General features: G+C 43.0%; 1 protein-coding gene across 1 annotated transcript in view; it reads left to right on the top strand.

Moving 5' to 3' along the window:
• FSIP1 (fibrous sheath interacting protein 1) overlaps positions 1–19573 on the top strand; it is a 171500-nt gene extending 151927 nt beyond the window's left edge. The window contains exon 10 of the mRNA XM_023752850.1: positions 19067–19573. Within this exon, the coding sequence (XP_023608618.1) occupies positions 19067–19573 (507 nt within the window). The remainder of the gene's footprint in view (positions 1–19066) is intronic.
• Positions 19574–20082: the final 509 nt, after the last annotated feature.

Raw genomic sequence — 20082 nt, 5'->3', positions numbered from 1 at the left:
GATTGGGCCTGCCTCTGCCACCCGGGAGAAGGCCTAACGCCTTGCAGGTCATTATCTCCTGAGGGGTCCCAGACTGCGAGAGGGCACAGGATGGGCTGAGGGACCCCCTCTCCCCCCCCGAGTGCACAAATTTTTGTGCACCGGGCCTCTAGTTATTACATAAAAGGGTATGGTCTTTTTTTTTTTTTTTAGTTTTATTCATTTCAAACGGGCCGGATCCGGCCTGTGGGCCGTAGTTTGTCCACGGCTGATCTATAAGTAGGATACATCAAACACCACTGATGTCTTGGTGTAATATACACGTGTACTAGTGGGAAGGAGGCAATCTAGAGAGTCTCCCAGCATCCACTCAGCAGGAAAGCTCCATTTGCTGTCCCTCACAGCTGACAGAGTGATGCTTACTTACTGTGCTTATTTGGTTGTGAGAAGTAGTCCCAGGAGGGTCATATGATAGATTGATGATGAAAATGAATAAAGCAAAAAGTAATTTAAGAAAGTGGTGGTTCTTGGCCCACAAATGGAATTGCTAGATAAATTAAATTAGAAGGTTGCAGTTGGAAACGGGGCTGGTTTATGAAATGTATAGTATGCTCTGTGTGGGTGTCACTAAGTGAAGCTCATTTAGAGACCAGAAGAGTTACACAAATGTATGAAATGGATGAAGGTAAGACAGTATGAGAAGGATTGTTCTGGCTGGTTAGAGAATATACACGTTCTTCATAAAGGCATTTAAATTTAGCAAAGACTCTAGGTTGTCTAAAGGATACATTGGTTTGTAATACTATTATGATACAGAAGTAAGAAAAAGACATTTATGAATTTATTTGAGCAAGACTTGCAAATAGTGCAAACATTACTTATCAACTAGGAGATAAAAACTTACCAGAGAATAAAGAAGGGCGCTAAAACCATGGTATGTGCACATACATGTGCAGCACATACCTCTCCACAAAAAAGTGTTTCATTCATTAAGCTAATATTTAAATTCCTACCATGTTAAAAATACTTTTCTAGGCTCAGGGCTAGAATAGTGAAATGACCAGTTGAGGTCTCTGCCCCCATGGATCTTACATTTTAGTGGGAGGAGGCAGCAACAAACAAGTAAGTTACAGGGGCAAGTGCTATGTAAGGAGAGAAGGAAGGCAGAGAAGGGGCAGAAGGAGAGCAAGTACACAGGGTAGTCAGGGAGGAGCTGGGTGAGAAGATGACACTCGAATGGTGCTTGAAAGACACGAGGGAACAGGCCTTGAAGATACCTGGGTGAAAAGCATTTCTGCAAGATGGACGGCAAGGGCAAAGTCCTAAGACCTCAGCATGCTCAAGGCAGTGCGTGTGGTTTCAGGGCGTGAATGAGGAGGGAGTAGAGAGAGAAACCAAATTCTTGAGTTTGACTTTCAGTCTCGGGGAGCTGGGGACCAGTGGAGGATTCTAAGCAGAAAAGCGCCTAAGGATTTAACTTACATATTTAGTAGGATCACTGTGGGTTGAGAATACTCAGTAAGGCAGTAAAAACAGGCCATGCAGCAATCTGGTGATAAATCATGATGGATTAGGGTAGTACATGGAGGAAGTGAGAATGAGTTAGTTTCTGGATATATGTTGAGGTGGAACCAAAAAGATGTCCAGATATATTGTAAATATGGTGTGAGAGAACGTTAACCAGTTGTTTTGACATTTTACAAGGGTAGGCTAAGTGGGGAAGATTTTGGACATTAAAAATGGTTATTATAGTAAGGGAATTTACATCCAACAAATGGAAACATTTATTTGAATCCACTTTCTGTTTCCACTTTTATGCATTTTGTATTTTAGCCTATCATTCTTAAATTAATTGTTATTAACTGATTTCGGGGAAATTGTGTTTTTATTTTGCATACTGGAAGTTAAAACATTAATTTGAAATTTGATTCAAAGCAAATAAAAATAAAGGCTGTTCATTATTTTGTCTGATTTCCAGAGATAGTATTTTCTATATTAAAATAAGAAAGTACTAAGATTTAAAGCGTTCACTGCCTTTTTGATATTTTTCAGCCAAGATATTTTAACATGTTCACTTCAATTAGGTGATATTCCAACACCTCTATGTTGAACATCATTTGTATTCACCAGTCTCGATACCATACATATTCCATTCTATATAAGTGACTCAGCACCCCAATCTGGTTCAGTGGCTGGAGCTCCTCCTGGCTTGTTACTGGAATCAAGAGAGAGAACGGTAATATGACATAATTAGAAAATATGTCCCATGAAAGGTGGGACCCTATTTTGGCTTGTTTGTTTGAAGTATTTATATTTATTAATAAAGAACCTTTGAGAAGGCTCTTTCCCTATAAATACATATAAAGAGAAATGGTTTTCCGCCATGCTTGTGAAGCTCTCTGTGTACGCGCATGAATAGATTTCCATAATTAAACCCAACCACAATCAAAGACTGTGATTACTCCTCAGCTCTGTTTTCCTGGCAGACCAAGTTGAACCTCTCTGTCAGACTGGCAGTGAATAGTACAGTGATAGGCCCAGAATATAGGCTTTTTATTGCACTTGGGAGTTTTTGTGAATCTGAAGTATTTTTTTTGTTGGTCAGGGAGCCTGAAGTTGGTGGGGGGACAATCCTTGTTTTCCCACAGGTGGGGGGACTTGTTGCCTGTGAAGGGTGATATCAAGAGCTCCCTTAAGGCAATCCTCTCTCTACCTATCCTTGCCGGGATAGGACATTTTAGGAACTCCTCAGGAGCTAAAGCATTGTTGTCTGGCTTGCTCAAATCATAAGTAAAGGTTCATTTATTGATTGAACCATTACTTCCAAAGTCATGAGGGGAGAGCAGGGTCCAGAGGGAACAGGACGCAGGAGAGAGAAAGGCTGAGCCATATCCTGGAACCACTGGCTGGTAAGGGGGCTAAAACCCCTGAGTGTGCTGCCACGGCAGGAGGTGGACAGCACCCAAAGAAGGATTCGTGTAGCCAGCAAGCCCTTGCCTGTGTCCATCTTGTGCAGTAGGCCTGGGGCCACAGAGGACACAGATGCGGGGGACCCAGGCCCAGCCTTGAGAAACCTAACACTCGTCAGGGGAGCAGACACAGAGGGTGCTGTGCTGATGTAACCTGGAACCCCAGGTTTAGGGGTGCAGAGGGCAGCTGTCACCCACTGCAGAGGAAAGGCCTCTTGTTCATACTTCTGTCTTGGGTTTATGACTTGAAGGGGCTCTGACTGTGTAACATTTTCAGCTGTAAAATAGAATATGGAGGGGGCATGTCCCGGTACCAGCTGCTGCCAGCGTGCTCTCCCTGGAAAGGGGCTTTGTGAACTCTTCTAAGCGCCTGTGTGAAGACAGGACTATGAAAAGCTCTGATTTTATGTTTTTCATTTTTAAAATTTTTTATATTTTCATTTTTTATTAGCTCGGTGTCTTGGACCAAGATATTTCATTTCTCTGAGCCTTAGTTTCTTCCTCTGTTCAATGTGGAGAATGATTTCCCAGTTCCCCTCACTGGGTGGTGGAGAGCATTCCTGGCACATGGTGGGTAGCGGGCCCCACCCCTGCTGCTGCTGACTAATGACCAGGGTGGGCTGGACACTGGCCTAATACGGGGCCTGATGACCAGGAAGGGAGGCGGAAAGACATCCCCCTCGTGTAGCCTCATGCTATGTGGAAGGGAAAGTTTTACATTTAAAATTTTAATTTAAGCATCATTAAGATAGAATATGCATTAATCTGCTTAGATCCTTCTGAATTTGGATCTAATTCACTCAAAGCCTCTTTGTTTGATTTCTAGAGAGTTTAACTCCCACAGAGTGGCACATGGAGGAGGTGGAAGCTGTTCACAGTGTGTTATCCTTGTCATCAGTGGTAGCGTGACTTCCCGTCAGACCGGCAACTGTAAAGGACAGTTCACTGAGCAGCATATCCGAGAGAGCTTCGTGTTTGTGCAGTGACGTTGGGCTTTGTGTGCTGTGCACTATGTATGGGGTCATTAGATGCTTCCGATTCGCGTCTAGACAGGGTAAAGCTTCGGGAGCACTTGCTCAACCCTGGGAAGAGCAACAGGTCGCCCGTTTGTGACCAGAAAGAGATCTCCTTGATCAACAAGTTAACGGTGGAGTTAACTCTCTGGTGCTAGCTTTACACCCAAGAGGAAAATCAGCCCATCATGTGTAGAACGAGACTGGGCCTCAGTGTGGCCTGAACTGAGGGTGCTGAAAATGGTATCCCCCAGATATCTTTTTGCCATCCAGCTGTGGGGCTGGATTCCCATTTTTAGAATCATTTCTTTGTAGTAAGTCATTCTGATTTGAAGAGGCTCCTGTCAAATGTGAGTTTGTTCTGTGGGCAGGTTATACAAGGACCTAGATTGCTTAGTCTTAGGTACAGTGGTGAGGAAATGCATCTCAGGGTAGGTAAATTGTGATGTGAGGGCAATAGGACATTTTTTTAAAATTATTTTTTTTAATCATCACCTGAGGATTTTTCAATTGACATTTTAGAGAGAGTGGAAGAGAAAGGGAAAGACAGAGAGCAATATCGATATCTATATGAGAGAAACACATCGATTGGTTGCCTCCTGCATGTGCTCTGACCAGGGCACAGGCCGGGGGGCCTGCAACCAAAGTACATGCCCTTGACCAGAATCGAACCTGGGACCTTTCAGTCTGAAGGCTGACATTCTATCCACTGAGCCAGACCGGCTAGGGTGCAATAGGACATTTTTAAACGTTAGAATTGAGTATGCTTTTTGAGAGGGCTGCAGAGACAGCTTGAGGTCTTTGGATGCCTTTGGAAGGGAGCAGAAAAAGGAGAGGGGTTGGTGAAAGGGGAGTGTCCCGTGTGTGCCTTTGTTGTTGTTGTGTGTGTGCACACAAAGCAAGGGATGAACCCCTTTCACCTACATCCCTATGCTTCACAAGTTTTAACTTGAGCCCTGACATTATTTCGAGCAAGGATAAAAATATTTTGAAACCAGTCCCTTTTTGGGTCCTTTCTGGTGCCAAGGACTTAATAGTGTCTGCCCGGAGGTGTGAACCTTTCTTCAGGGGTGAGAGAGACTCACATTCCACCTTTCCCTCTTGTGTGCCCTCGCCTAGCATCTGATGGCCTCCGTAGCCCCAACTAATCCTCTGGAGCAAACATGACAGTTTACTCATTGCAAATTGTTGTGTGGCACCCTCAGGGCAGGGGCCAATTGAACCTGGAACATGCAGACTTCAGTCTGTAAGAGTGGTCGTCTAGCAATACTGCTGTCAGCTTCTCACATGGGAGCTTCAGTGTCACCACTGGGTTCTGGCATTGACTGAATCCTACCTGCTCTGCTTGCCGTGTGCTAAGCAGTTTCACACATGCATCTCCTGCTCATTGCAAATTGTTAGTTGTTAGGATTTCTCTCAACTAGTTGTTAGGAGTCAGCTAGTTGTTAGTGTTTCTATTTTACAGTTTAGAAATGTGAGGCTTTGAGAGGTAATTTGTCCAAATGGAACAGGTGGGGAGTGAGCAGGCTGGGATTTCACTTAGAAACATCAGCCCCCCTCTACTACTCTGTGCTGTTGTTAAGGGTATTTCCTTTCCATTTAGGAGTTTCTGCTTTTTCCAAAAGATAGCATGCAGCCTGAGGAACACAACTTGGGGCACTTTGCCAAGTGGAATAGAAATGGCTGCGGGAAACAACGTGAAGAAAGGGTGCTGGGCACACACCTGAGATGTGGAGGAATGTCGCAGCTTTGCATGGCTCGCCAGCCCTCGCTTTGTCCCTCACTGGCTGCTGACTAGTAGGGTCTGCTCCTGCTGAAGGCCCTTAGACCTCAGGCCTGGTCATTACTCTGCCCGCCCAGAAGGAGGGCAGGCCCTCCTGTCTTTGCAGTGGATGTTCCTTAGAACTGAACACCATGCCATGATATCTTTCACGCCTTGTGTTTCTCATTCTCTCTGTTTTATATTGACACTCAAACTGAAGCTGACCTTGGCTTTCTCCCGTTGGCGCCAATGCATAGTCTCCCTCCAGCTCTGCTCCCTCTGGCTGCCCTGGGCAAATGTCCTCCCAGGACTCCACGGATTTTCTCCTTTGCCTGCACCCCTTGGGCAGCGCCTCAAGAGTTCTGAACCATCACTTTCCCTCCCATGGCCTTGGCAGTGCTGGCGGGAGCTCTGTAGCCCCTGCACCCTGCCAGCACCGTCCTGCCAGCTGCAGAGGCTGGGGTGGAGCTGCCAGGCCCACCCTGTGCAGCACCAGCTGCCATCTCAGAGCCCTGCCAGGACTTGGAAGCTGCTGCTTATTGTGACCCGTCTTAGTCTGGAACAGCAGAGCCTGAGCCCAATACGCTACCACTTAATTGGCAAAAGCAACACCGGGGGCGGAAGGAGGGAGGGAAACAAAGAAGGAGGGAGAATATGAGAGATGTATTTTGATCTGTCACTGCTTGCTATTGTTTGATCTTGTGGGGCATTTTCAGAGAATCCATACGGGTGACCGCATTTCAGGACAGTCCTTCCAGGGGGAGGACAGGAAAGGCTTTATTCAGGGGCTCCTCTCCTCTCTTGACCAGAAGCTACTCCAAGGCAGACTTGCACTTCTAGTTTGCACAAGCCTGTAAGTGGCCAGCTCAGATCTCAGCGACTCACCTCAGCAGCAATAGAGAAGGCCTGGGTGGGAGGCAAGAGGGGCCTGATGTGCCCGTGGGTGAATGAGGGGCGTGCAGTAACATCAGTAGTGATATCTGGATCCACAGCTGTGGGGGCAGCACAAGCCATCTTAGATCCGCTCAGCCCAGCAGCAGGCAAGTGCGCAGATCTGGGTGATGGGTAAACTGAATCTGGTCACGTTGGAGCATTTTAATGTCAGAGCAGCTTGGTCCCTGGGCATGTTTGTGTTGCTAGAAAATTTCTTGTTCATTCAAGGAAATATTCAGTTTCCTTTTCCGATTCCGAAGGTTGAGCATCATTGTGAGGGAGTCCCTTGTGTGGGTGGGGTTCAGCTGTGTCATCTCTAATTGAGGGATCCAGATAATGTTACAATAGTGAGATACTTATCACATCAAGAGGCAGAAAATCTGTCCTCGTAGCAGCTGATGAATGTGGCGGTGATCAGACATCGAGGCCTCATGTTTCTGGAAGGCAGTAGTACTCATGGGCAGGGCCTGGGGGCCTGTGGGGCTCAGGGGACTACCCTGTAGGCTGCATGATAGCTCCACCTTGTTTTAGCAGCAGTGCATGGCCTCCTTCATGCTCTCCTGACTGGGGTGAGTGGTGATCCTTTATCTTCCTTAACACCTGCTGGCTACACTCCCCTGACCTGGCCTTAAATGAGCCCCTGATGAGGGTGGTCCTGTAGGGACCACAGCACCACCACTGGCTGGCCCTGAAAATGCATGTTGAAGATCCAGGAGACAGAGTTCTGAGGTCACCTTCTCTTCAGTTGGGAGGTTTAGATGGTGTCAAGATAACTATTTAAAGTTCTAGCTAGGCAGCCCTAAGGACATACAGTTCTCCTCCTCCTCCTCCTCTTCCTCTTCCTCCTCCTCCTCCTCCTCTTCCTCTTTCCCCCCTCTTACCCGCCCCCCCCCCCCCCCCGGAAATTTTATTCCCATTGATTTTTAGAGGGGAAGGGAGAGGAGAAACACACAGAGAGAAATATCAATGTGAGAGAGACACATCGGTTGGGTGCCTCCCTCACACACCCCGCCCGGGGGCCTGGGATCGAGCCCACAACTGAGGGAAATGCCTTTGACCGGAAACAATCCCCTGACCCTTTAGTCCGAGGGCTGACACTCTAACCAAAAAGGGGGGACTACAGAGGGTCTTTAGGTTTTAACTATACCAAATATTTTCTAAATTGATTTATCTTCCACCTGAACCCTTACTAAAGGGCTCTGGGCCCGGGCAAAACATTTAAAAAGGAAAAGGGTTTGAATTCTGGCCCCCTCAAGGGCCAACTTATCTTTCTCTACATAGTGAAAATAGACTTTTCAAACTGAGTGCAGGGAAGGACCTGTGCAAATGATTTTCATAATTGTTACTATCCAGTAAACCCAACAATCTGCATAGCAGCGGGAGTTATTTGCTTTAAAGGTATATTTTCCCCAGGGAATTGGGGGGGGGGGGGGGGGGGGCGCAAGATAGGTGGGTGGACCAGCCCCCTGTGACCAGAAAATGCTCTGTCCACACTTGTTCACCTCATTTCCAACAACCTCCTGGCCAACCTTTGCTTTGCTGGGAGTATGTGGGGCAGGAGGGCCAGCCTCCTTCCAGCTTCAGAGCTGGAACCCAAGCCTTGTTTCTGGAAAGGAAGTGATAGATGGAAGTGATAGAACCAGATGGAAATGGACTTATTGTCTCTGTTGCTAGAAAACAGCAATTGCTAGTAATCCTCAAATGATAAATTTCCCACCAAATGGAAAAATTAGAGTCCCTTTCACCAGTCATCCTGTTAGAAATCCAAGTAATGATGTTGGTCTAGGTCAACTCTGAGCACATCTGCATCCTTCTGACTCGGGTTACCACCTAAAGCTGAGTTCCTGGCCCCTTTGCAAGTTGGAGGAGTTGAGAACCCCAAATCTTACTTCTAGTTTCTCCCATCCATGCCATTCTTCCCTTGTACACTGGGATCCTGCTGGCATCCCACCCCTCTTGTCCTTGTAAACAGAAGCAGAAAGCCTGTATTCCCGATGACATGGAGACCAGCTCTGGCGCCTGAGCTGAGAAGAACCATCACAGAATGCTAGGGGCACAGCAGACTTTCACCAGGAAAGCCATCAGGCCAACCTTCCAAGCCCCATCTCTCCCATCTGTTAGGGGAAGATCTGTGAGCTGGGCATGGGTGTGTCCTGCTCCACACGGTTGACACCCAAGCCCCACATAAAAGCAGGCTTTCACACCACTCTGACATTCATGAACTTACTTCAGAGCCACTTGTCTTGGCCTACTTCACACTCCATATTACTCTCCACAGATCCTCCCTGCTTCTGACCTGGGGGCTGACTCATTTTCCTGCTTACAGCCTTGCCTCAACACTCATTCCTAATGTTTTACATATTTTCTCTGGCAATGACCTTTGCTTCCTTTTTGACTAGAGCTCAGATTCTCCTTTGGCCAGAGAACCCTGACTATTTCTGGGTAAAAATATGCCAGATCTTTCCTGGCCCCTCGTACCATTGGTCCCTGGGATGGCCTCCTAAGAGCACTGTAGCTGCTGGACTTTATATGATTGGGGTAGACTTAGTTTAAGAACAGAATAGGGAGAGGGAGCTGGGAAGGGAAGGATGAATAAGGCCATTCATTCTTTTTATCATTAGCACCATTGATGGAGACTTTCACATGAGCACCAATTATTTTACTCCATGATGTTTAGACTTAATTTAATTTCTAAGAGCCACAGAAAGTGATATGAACCCATTGAGCCTATATGAACCTATCAGGAGCATATTGACTTGATAATGCTGCTCCATACTCCATCTGGATGTCATTCTATCCATGAGTGAATCCTTTCTGAGAAGTAATTCTGCTTTTATATCTCAATTAATTATTCAGTGAGTACTCAGATTGAATGGAATTGGTGAGGTTCTGAAACACCTTGATTGTTAGTCCTTTAGTTGGCTATACAACTTCATTAAGTGTTAGGTTCCATCTGATGCTTATTTACTTCATAGCAATTATAGTTTAACATCATGGTAGATTTTTTTGGGCTCCCTGCTCTGCTTATGCCGCCTTCTTTGGGAAATCTCCCTTACCCACAGCCCTGCCAATAGCTTAGACTTGGGTGGCCACTTGAAACTGACATTGTCAGTTCATAATCTGGTCAGTGGCCAACCAAGTTATCTTGCTTGAAATTTTGAGTTAATGGACATAGAGACCATTGTCAGTCATTGGTTGGTGCCAGATTCTTAAGGTCATGTTGAATGAGGACCAAAGTCAGTTCATGCCACATGGACAAGCTGAGGTTGTGAGAGAGGAGAAACCAGCAATAAGCAGAGACAGCTGGTTTGCAGAGAGGAGGATGTATCAGACAAACAGCGGGTTAAGAGACCACACAAGGGACTCAGTAAGAGCATGACTTTGGCTCTAGGTGGCTTCTCAGATCCAAACCTCAAAGGCCTATTCAAACTTCATTTCCTGCTTGTCGGTATCCATGAGATGACTTCTCAGATCCTACAACACTCACCTCTACCACCCGAGATAGTTTTTCAGAGAAGCAAAAGATAAAGGAGTTCATTGCCTGCCTTTTCTTTCTCCCTCTCTTTTTTTAGATAAGGATTTCTGTTCCTTATGGCTAAAAAACCTTGACTAAAACAAATTGCTACCTAGGTGTTGCCAGCAGTGGCTGCAACAGAGAGTTGTAAACTTATATCTTGGTAATTAAACAAAGGGTGGGATGTTTTCCAGTTGCTTATTTTGAAGGAGAACTTGATGTCATTGAAAGCTATTTATATCTATACTCTTGTTGTTAATCATTTAGGACACTGGCTTTCCACCCTATTCTCACTTGTGATAATCATATTGGCTTTATAGGGTGGGTCTTTAGGAATTCAGCAATCGTGGGGGGAAAACAACCCACCCAACATTGGACATAAGCTTACATCAAAGGACACGATTGCCTCTGCTAGTTTATAGTGGTGGACCTTCTGATTATCTGCACCAGAGACGTAATCTTAATTGCCGTGTCAACAAATCCAGTGCCCAAATAACTGGAGGTTTTTATGGCTGGGGAAACTCCTGATATATAGCATAGGAGGGGAGGCAGGGGTGAGGATGAGGTAATCTATGGGCTGTGATCCATCTCCAGCAATTACAAGTTGCACTCATATTTAGCTCCGACACCAACATGGCATTTATCTGGGTGGAGAAGTGTAAATAGTAGGCACCCTGGGAATGGAGCTGGGGTTGTTTTCTTTGTTTTTCTGAAATGAGCCAAAAGAGAGGGCACTATGTAAGTTTGCATAAGACACTAAGCTAGTCTGGGTAATAAAAACCAAAGTTAAGTGAAATACTCTACAGGAAGAGATTTTAATATCTGAGGGGATGGACAGAAAAGTGAATGTCAGTTGGGAAAAGGATATTTAGAGAATGGTAGAGGGAGAACTCATCTATAGTGAGAGGCTATATAGCCTAGTAGTTAAGCACATGCACTCTAGTCTCAGACCTAGATTCAAATCCCAGGTCCAACATCTTAGTAGCCATAGGACGGGGATGGGTTACTTAATTTCTCAGTTTCTTCATTTATAAAATGGGAATAACAATATACCTACCTCATAGGTTTGCTGTGAAGATTAAAGGAATCGATAAATGTAATATGCACCACAGCAGGTGGTGAATAAATGCTAGTTACCACTATTCTGTAAGACACCACCTGGTGTGCCAATAAGGCCAGCAAAATGCAGGAGAAATAACGCCCCAGTGTTCTATATTTTTTTCCTGATGAGAAAATCCAATACATTTACTCGCTGGCTGTGGAATGTGTATATTTTGGCTAAAACAAGAAAGAAGGTCCATAAAAAGGCTACTAAATGAAGATGGGAAGAGAGGGGCTTTCATATAAGGAGAGAAAATAGATTGGGCTCTGGTCTGGGAAAATGAAGACAGAGATGCACTATGATGAATTTCATGAAGGGCAGGAATAGCATGAATAATAACTTGTTTTTGAAATACGGGAAAATTAGAACTGGCGTGAAAGACGAATACTTTGAGGTGAATACTTGAACAGATGGTTACTTGACTGCTTGCACAGTGGGTTGTTCAGTTATGGAGCTCGCTAGCTCAGGAGTTTCAGAGCAATCTGGATGCAGGGTATGTGCTCTGGTTTCTTAACTATCAAGGGTAGTCAGGGGTGTTCCTGATAGAGCCCTAGTTTCGTCCAGTTCAGCATATAGTAATTTGTATTAGTGTAGTATTTAGCCATTTCAAAACACTCAGCAACTTCAGTTCATTTGATTCCCATGGCACTGATTTACTATACAGAGTTTACACTGTGGGCAAGGGAATCAGAAGTTGAGGAAGATGACTTGTGTTGAGGGTCCTGGTCTATATTGCCATCCAGAAGCACTGCAATTAAATTAATTTAATTTGGGGGCTTAATATAATTAGGTCATTTATAATGTTTTGAGACCAGAGAATGTTTAGTTATTTTTTGAGTTCAGGATTGGTATTGTGAATAAATTAAAGAAAAAAGTTCACTTTTTATTATGGTTTTTATAAATTCTACGCAGGCAACATTCTAATGTTAATAGAACGGCTTATTCTTTTTTTATTTTATTTTTTAATTTAATTTTATTGTTTAAAGTATTACAGATAGTAGTACATATGTCTCCCCTTTTTCTCCCCATTGACCTTCCCCTGGCCACCCCTACCCCCCTGGCACATGCCTTCACCCCCCCAGTGTCTTGTGTCCATTGGTTATGCTTATATGCATAGAACAGCTTATTCTTATATTTATTTTTACTTTTAGAGCATTTGTTCATAAAAAGTAATTTTATAGCTAGCAGTTAATTTAGAGATAATCTTTTTCAGTTCTTCATTTTACAGCAGAAGGAGATGGGTTCCTTAGGTGACATGCACAAGGTGGCAAAGCTTGGGTCAAAGCCCACATTCTAACCTATGTTTTCTTTCCCATCAGGTGTCTTCCCCTAGAACCGTGGTCGGCAAACTGTGGCTCGCAAGCCACATGCGGCTCTTTGGCCCCTTGAGTGTGGCTCTTCCTAAGCCTTAGGAGTACCCTAATTAAGTTAATAACAGTGTACCTACCTATATAGTTTAAGTTTAAAAAATTTGGCTCTCAAGAGAAATTTCAATCGTTGTACTGTTGATATTTGGCTCTGTTGACTAATGAGTTTGCCAACCACTGCCCTAGAGCAGTGGTTCTCAACCTTCCTAATGCCGCGACCCTTTAATACAGTTCCTCATGTTGTGGTGACCCCCAACCATAAAATTATTCTCATTGCTACTTCATAACTGTAATTTTGCTACTGTTATGAATCGTAATGTAAATATCTGATATGCAGGATGTATTTTCATTGTTACAAATTGAACATAATTAAAGCATAGTGATTAATCACAAAACAATATGTAATTATATATGTGTTTTCCGATGGTCTTAGGCGACCCCTGTGAAAGGGTCATTTGATCTCTAAAGGGGTCGCGACCCACAGGTTGATAACCGCTGCCCTAGAAGATCAGGGAGATGTGGTTGAGCTTATTTCTGTGCACACACAGACTCAAATGTGTTATGCTTGAACTTGGAGTGCCCAGAAGCAGATTTACACCAGGAAAGACCTCTCACTTTTTTGTGTTTTAATAGTTTTATTTAAGACATCACATTTCCCACTTTATAATACAGTGCTTCTCCAGTGCATTATTTCCTTTCCCTGTGCACATAGTCCACATTCAGGTATCAAGAATGCCCAGTTATTTACTATGCAGCTGCTCAACTTTTAAAACTGCCTTGGAATTTGCTACAAATTTAGATCCTTCGATATTATGTGTGGGACAGTGCTAAATCTATGCTGGAGGTTGACTTAATCAACCTCTTTGGTGATGGGCCCAGAGGAAGCACCACCAGACAGATGGAGGGGCTCCACCACCAGGGAAGCCCAGGCATTCCTCCTGCATGGTGCCTGCACTCTGCTGCAGCTCAGTAATGATGAGGTCGCAGACATTTCCCAACTCTTTCTGCTCATGTTCAAAATTATCAAGCCAGCTGATATCATTGTACTCATCAAGAATCTTCTGTTTGTTCTCATCATTGATCTTGCCTTGAAGTTTTTCATCTTCATCAGTTGCTTTCATGTTGAACGCATAGGATTCAAGTAAATCCTTGGAAGATACCTTGTCCTACTGCTTCCAATCTTCAGCTCTGTACTTCTTAGATTCCTGGATCATGTGCTCAACCTCTTCCTTGCTCAGACAACTCTCTCTCTTTTTTAAAATTTAAGTTCTTTATTGTTGAAAGTATTACATGAGTCTCCTTTTTCCCCATTGACCTCTCCCTGCGCGCTCCCACACCCCCAGCACATGCCCTCACCCCCTACTGTCTATGTCCATTGGTTATGCTTATATGCATGCATACAAGTCCTTTGGTTGATCTCTTACCTCCACTCCCACCCTCCCCTTCCTTCTTTATATCCCAAAGAAGGCCCCTCACTGAGGTTTGATGGTCTGTTCGATGCTTTTATATCTCTGGATCTATTTTTGTTCATCAGTTTATGTTGTTCATTATATTCCACAAATGAGTGAGTATATGTGACATTTATCTTTCTCTGACTGGCTTATTTTGCTTAGCATAATGCTCTCCATGTCCATCCATGCTGTTGCAAATGATGAGTTCTTTCTTTTTTTACAGCAGTGTAGTATTCCATTGTGTAGATGTACCACCAGTTTTTAATCCACTCATCTGCTGATGGGCACTTAGGCTGTTTCCAAATCTTAGCTATTATAAATTGTGCTGCTTTGAACATAGGGGTACATATATCCTTTCTGATTGGTGTTTATGGTTTCTTGGGATATATTCCTAGAAGTGGGATCACAGGGTCAAATAGAAGTGCCATTTTTTATTTTTTGAGGAAACTCCATACTGTCTTCCATAGTGGCTGCACCAGTCTGCATTCCCACCAGCAGTGTACTAGGGTTCCCTTTTCTCCACATCCTTGCCAGCAACTTGTTGTTTGTTGATTTGTTGATGATAGCCGTTCTGACAGGTATGAGATGGTACCTCATTGTTGTTTTGATTTGCATCTCAGATGTTAGTGACTTTGAGCATGTTTTCTATATGTCTCGTGGCCTTCTGTATGTCCACTTTAGAGAAATGTCTATTTAGGTCCTTTGCCCATTTTTTGATTGGATTGTTTATCTTCCTTTTGTTCAGTTGTATGAGTTCCCTATAAATTTTGGAGATTAAACCCTTATCAGATATAACATTGGCAAATATGTTCTCCCATGCAGTGGCCATCTTGTTGTTTTGTTGATGGTTTCTTTTGCTGTGCAGAAGCTTTTTATCTTGATGTAGTCCCATTTGTTTATGTTCTCCTTAGTTTCCATTGTCCTAAGAGATGTATCAGTAAAGATATTGCTATGAGATTTGGCTCAGATGACTCTTGTTGTTAGTGATGGCAACTCTTATCCATAGCAGACACATTGAGAATGCCATTGGCATCAATATCAAAAGTCACTTCAATCTGAAGAACACCAGGAGGTGCAGGAGGTATGCCTATGAGAACTTGCCACTCAGGTGGTTATGCATCATTACCAGGTTGCACGCTCACTGTCATAAACCTGAATGAGCACACGGGACTGGTTGTCAGAGGTAGGTCGTGGAGGTCTGTGTCTGCATGGTAGGAACGGTAGTATTGTGCTTGATGAGAACCGTCATGACTCCACCAGCAGTCTCAATGCCAAGGGAAAGAGGAGTATCATTCAACAGCAGCAAATCTTGAACATTTTCGGATTTGTCTCTAGATAGGATGATTGCCTGGACAGCTGCACCATAAGCAACAGTATCATCCAGGTTGATGCTCTTACTCAACTCTTTTCCATTGAAGAAGTCCTGTAGCAGTTTCTCAACCTTGGGATATGGGTAGAACCACCCATCAGGACAATATTATGGATCTGGGACTTGTCAAGCTTGGCATCCCAAAGAAGGCCCCTCACTGAACCTTGAGTGGAGAGAGGGAGCTAGGATGCAATCAGGAAACATCCTATATATAACAAAACCCTAATATGCAAATCGACTGAATGGTGGAATGACTGGTCGCTATGAACTGACCACCAGGGGGTAGACACTCAATATAGGAGCTGCCTCCTGGTGGTCAGTGTGCTCCAACAGGGCGAGCACTGCTCAGCCAGAAGCCGGGCTCATGGTTGGTGAGCGCAGTGGCAGTGGCGGGAGTCTCTGCGGCAGTAGTAAGGAGCGGCAAGCCGAGCGGTAGAGAGCAGCAAGCAGGTGGGCGGTAAGGAGCGAGGGGTCCCAGACTGCGAGAGGGCACAGGCCAGGCTGAGGACCGCCCCCCCCCCCCCCATACACACACCTCCAGTGCACGAATTTCGTGCACTGGGCCTCTAATTTCTTTATAAGCATTTCTGGTAAATGATGTAAAGAGCTGGTGTATGAAATGGACTAGACTTTCCAAGGCTCCAGTAACTTGTGATATTTCAAATTCTAAAAAAAATTCCCTCACTTTGTACCTATTTTATATTTATAATTTTATATTCTTTTTCTTAAAGATGTACCCTCCCCTTGCTCCAAGATTATATACATTTCAGCCTCCATGAAACCTAGATTTGCTCTTTATGTCCAAAGATATCATTGGTTGGGAATTTCATTTTAATATTTCAGATTTTTATTTTTAAATTCATTTTTATTAAATATATGTAACATTTAAATTAATTTTATATTTTAAGTTAATTTTAATTATTACTAATCAAAAATTAAAGCACTATGTTTTAACAAAAATGGCAGCTCCTTGCCTCCCCTTCTCTACCTCTTAGTTTGTTCTCCAGAATCAGCCACTTTTAATTCCTCTAGATGTTCCCCCTACTGTTTACCTCTATCTTGTTTCATAATAACTTGTTCTTTTAATTGATCAATTTTATATCTATTTATAATGATAGGAAATTTTATATTAGTAATGGTGTTATTATTGACATGACTTCCTGTGATGGTAGCTAAGAATTTAACTTTGTTACTCCAAACATCCCTCTTCTCTCCTCCCATTTTCCCTAACCAGTTAAATCACAGCTTTTGGTTACCTCAAGCATCACTGTTCATATTATGGTGACTGTATAAATATTATAGCAAAAACAAGTAGTATCCTATGGCATCCTTTCTTGTACAACTTTTTGTCCTAGAGTTAATAATTACATTATTTTCTTTTGCTTAATTTTCTGTGTTATCTGTCTGAAATACTACCTTTCTTTTCATACAGCTTTTTGTTCACAGAGTTCATAATTGCTTTGTTTTTACTTATTTTTTTTTGCGTGTCTAGCCAAATACATCATCAGAACTGTCAACCGGCTATCTTATCAATATTGTTTGTGGAAGTGGCCAAACATATCAGATAATCTACCAATCTCACCCCCTCCCCCAGACCTCCTTCCATAATTCTTCATCTTCTTGCTCCAGTATGGACTGTTTTTTTCCTAGCATCTGGAAATTTCATATGATAAGCCTTCTGTGAGGATGACACTTAGTGGACCCTTTCTGAATTCTAGGAATTGTCTAGCCATTATGAACTATTTTACATAAGCAGATTTTGAAGGGTATTTTGAGTATCCTGTACCATATAAGGATGGCCTTCATTTTATAGTTGACTAGGTTTACATGGTAGGGTGAGGGGAGTGCTCCTAATGGATAAAGCACCACACCTGGATGCCCGAAATCTAGTGAATGAAGTAGGATTTGTGAATATATAATTCAGTTCCTATTTTTTTGACAGGTTTGTTAACCTTAGGGTGAATTACATGAATTTTGAACCCCAGATAATTATTAAGAATATATTCCCAGACAAATTCTTATTACTCTCAAACTCATAATGACACTTGCCACTATGAGAACTAGTTTTTAATTTATAGAAGTTAAATATAATTTTAAAACACATGCTATATTTTAAACTCATGATACAAAATTTGTTTTGCATACTATTTTTTATTAGCTGCATTAGGAGCATTTCACAGTAATGAGGAATTGACTATACCAGTTCTAATAGTAGCATTTCCCTCCCTTCCCCTACCCCCAGTACTTTACATATGCAGAATATTTGGTTAAATCTTATGGTGTACCACAAAATAGGCCAATAGCATTGTCTAACTATGGTGAAGTAGAACTTAAGGCCATTGCAATTAATATTTAGGGTTTATTATGGGGACTTTCTGTTCTTTGATTCATTCCCCTGTAAAGGAGGACTAAAGTTTTTCTAGATAATACATGATGTAAATTAGTGATAGCCCAGCCTGTGTAGCTCAGTGGTTGAGCATCCACCCAAGAACTAAGAGGTTCCCGGTTTGATTCCCGGTAAGGGCACATGCCTGGGTTGCAGGCTCAATCCCCAGTTGGAGTGTACAGGAGGCAGCCTATTGATGTTTCTATCTCTCTATCCTTCTTCTTTCCTCTCTCTATAAAATCAATAAAAACATATTTAAAAAAATCAAAGATGGTGCTGATTTTTTAGAGGATTTTTTTCAGTGTGATTCAATATATTTTAATCCTGTTCTTTTTGAGATTGTTGTAATTCAAGTGGCATGCTGTTTAGTTGAATCCTTGTAGAACATTGCCCTACACTTTTATTTGATATTTTATTTCCTGAGAACATCTCTGGAAGAAAAAAAATGTTTTTAAATTCTTAAGATGTCGGTTGAAACACCCAGCCCTATAACCTCACAAGCAGAAATTAAATGTGTTTGATCATATCCTTCTCCCAGAATACACTGCTGTTGGAATCCCCCTGACCTCTGTCTAGACCTGCAGCTTTGACACAACTATACATCTCAGGATGCACCACCCCTTCACCCTTCCTTTTCTGTCTTCAGTGGTATTGTCTGCTGAGAGTTGTGGACAGACATAGGAGTGGTGAATCCCCAGGGGCAGGTGTAATCTGCCCTGTTTGCCCGAGATTTTTTTCCAGTTAAGGAATTGGGTGGTGATAGGGTTCCCACTGAAGAGCAGGGGTGGGGAGGGGGGCAGAGAAACAACTACTGGAGATTATGGCAGGATTCCTGGCTCTTTATCAAAGAGGTGGTGGCTCATTTCCCTGCTTGATGTTCCAAGATTTATAAAATTGAAGGTGCTTTCTAATAACTCCATTTCAGCTCAAGTTACTGATATGTGTCGAGTGTTACTGGTTTATTTGGTGAAGTAATTAATTTCCATCAGTGCTGTGGGACTTTTCCCTGTATTTTAGTATGTGATTGATTCTAATCTTATTTTCTAGGGATGCTGTACATTTCTCCTGCAATTTTGGATACCTTATCATGAATGATTTTGCTATTTGAGTGTTTTGTGTAAGGGGTTTCAGGGCACTTGGATTTGTATTGTATTACTGGAAGCTCACCAGGAATAAATGTTTACTCAGTTGACTATGAAAACTTTTGGCTTGTTTCATCAGTTAGATTCAGCATCACTTCTCTCTGAGGAACAGTTAAGGCGTCTTCTGGATGAATGCACATTCAAACAAAAATCCATGACTGGACTTTCTTCAGAAAGAGAAAAGGAAGACATTGAGGATATGACACCTGAGTCCCCCCAGCTTTCCAGATCTGTCCTCTCTGAGTTACTAACTGAGTCAGAAACAAAGGTCAGAAGCACCGAGGTGGGAGATGCAGATGTGCCCGAGAATGCAGAATGTGGAACATCCATAGGCTACTATCTCAGCAAAGCCCTGACTGGGCATTACGTGTCACAGGCTCTTGTCATTGAAGCTGAGAACATGAAATGCCTCCAGTTTCCCCGGGACGAGGTTATTCGTGACACAGAGGATTATTTTATGTCGAAGACTCTGGGCATTGGAAGACTGAGGAGGCCTTCTTTTTTGGATGATCCACTGTATGGCATCGATGTGAGCCTTTTCTCTGAAGTCCAACATCTGAAACCCAGCCCTTCAGAGAAACCATGAACAGGTAAGGCTTGGATGGTGAATAATTCTTGCCGAGTAGCTCAATATAAGGCAGGGGTGGGCAAACTTTTTGACTCGAGGGCCACAATGGGTTCTTAAACTGGTCAATTAAGAGCATACAAACATAACATTTATCAGTGTTCATAGGAGATCAAGATTGTGGTTAGTACTGTTATGAAATACATTGTACGGTCTTTTTTTTTTTTAGTTTTATTCATTTCAAACGGGCCGGATCCGGCCCGCGGGCCGTAGTTTGCCCACGGCTGATATAAGGGTATTGTAAGTTAACGTAAAGTAAGGTATGGAGGTATGTTTGTGAGTCACAGGTGGTGTCAATTAAGAGCATACAAACATAACATTTATCAGTGTTCATAGGAGATCAAGATTGTGGTTAGTACTCTTATGAAATACATTGTTCTTAATGGTAATTCATACATGTTCTTTTTAAAAAAAATAATATACATTCTTTTACTGGTATGTAATGTTATATAAATTTCAGGTACATAATA

The sequence above is a fragment of the Myotis lucifugus genome, unplaced genomic scaffold (assembly GCF_000147115.1).
Source record: "Myotis lucifugus unplaced genomic scaffold, Myoluc2.0 scaffold_38, whole genome shotgun sequence".
Taxonomy (NCBI): Eukaryota; Metazoa; Chordata; class Mammalia; order Chiroptera; family Vespertilionidae; genus Myotis; species Myotis lucifugus.
Note: the sequence above shows the minus strand (reverse complement) of the source record. Positions and strands in the feature narration are given on the sequence as shown.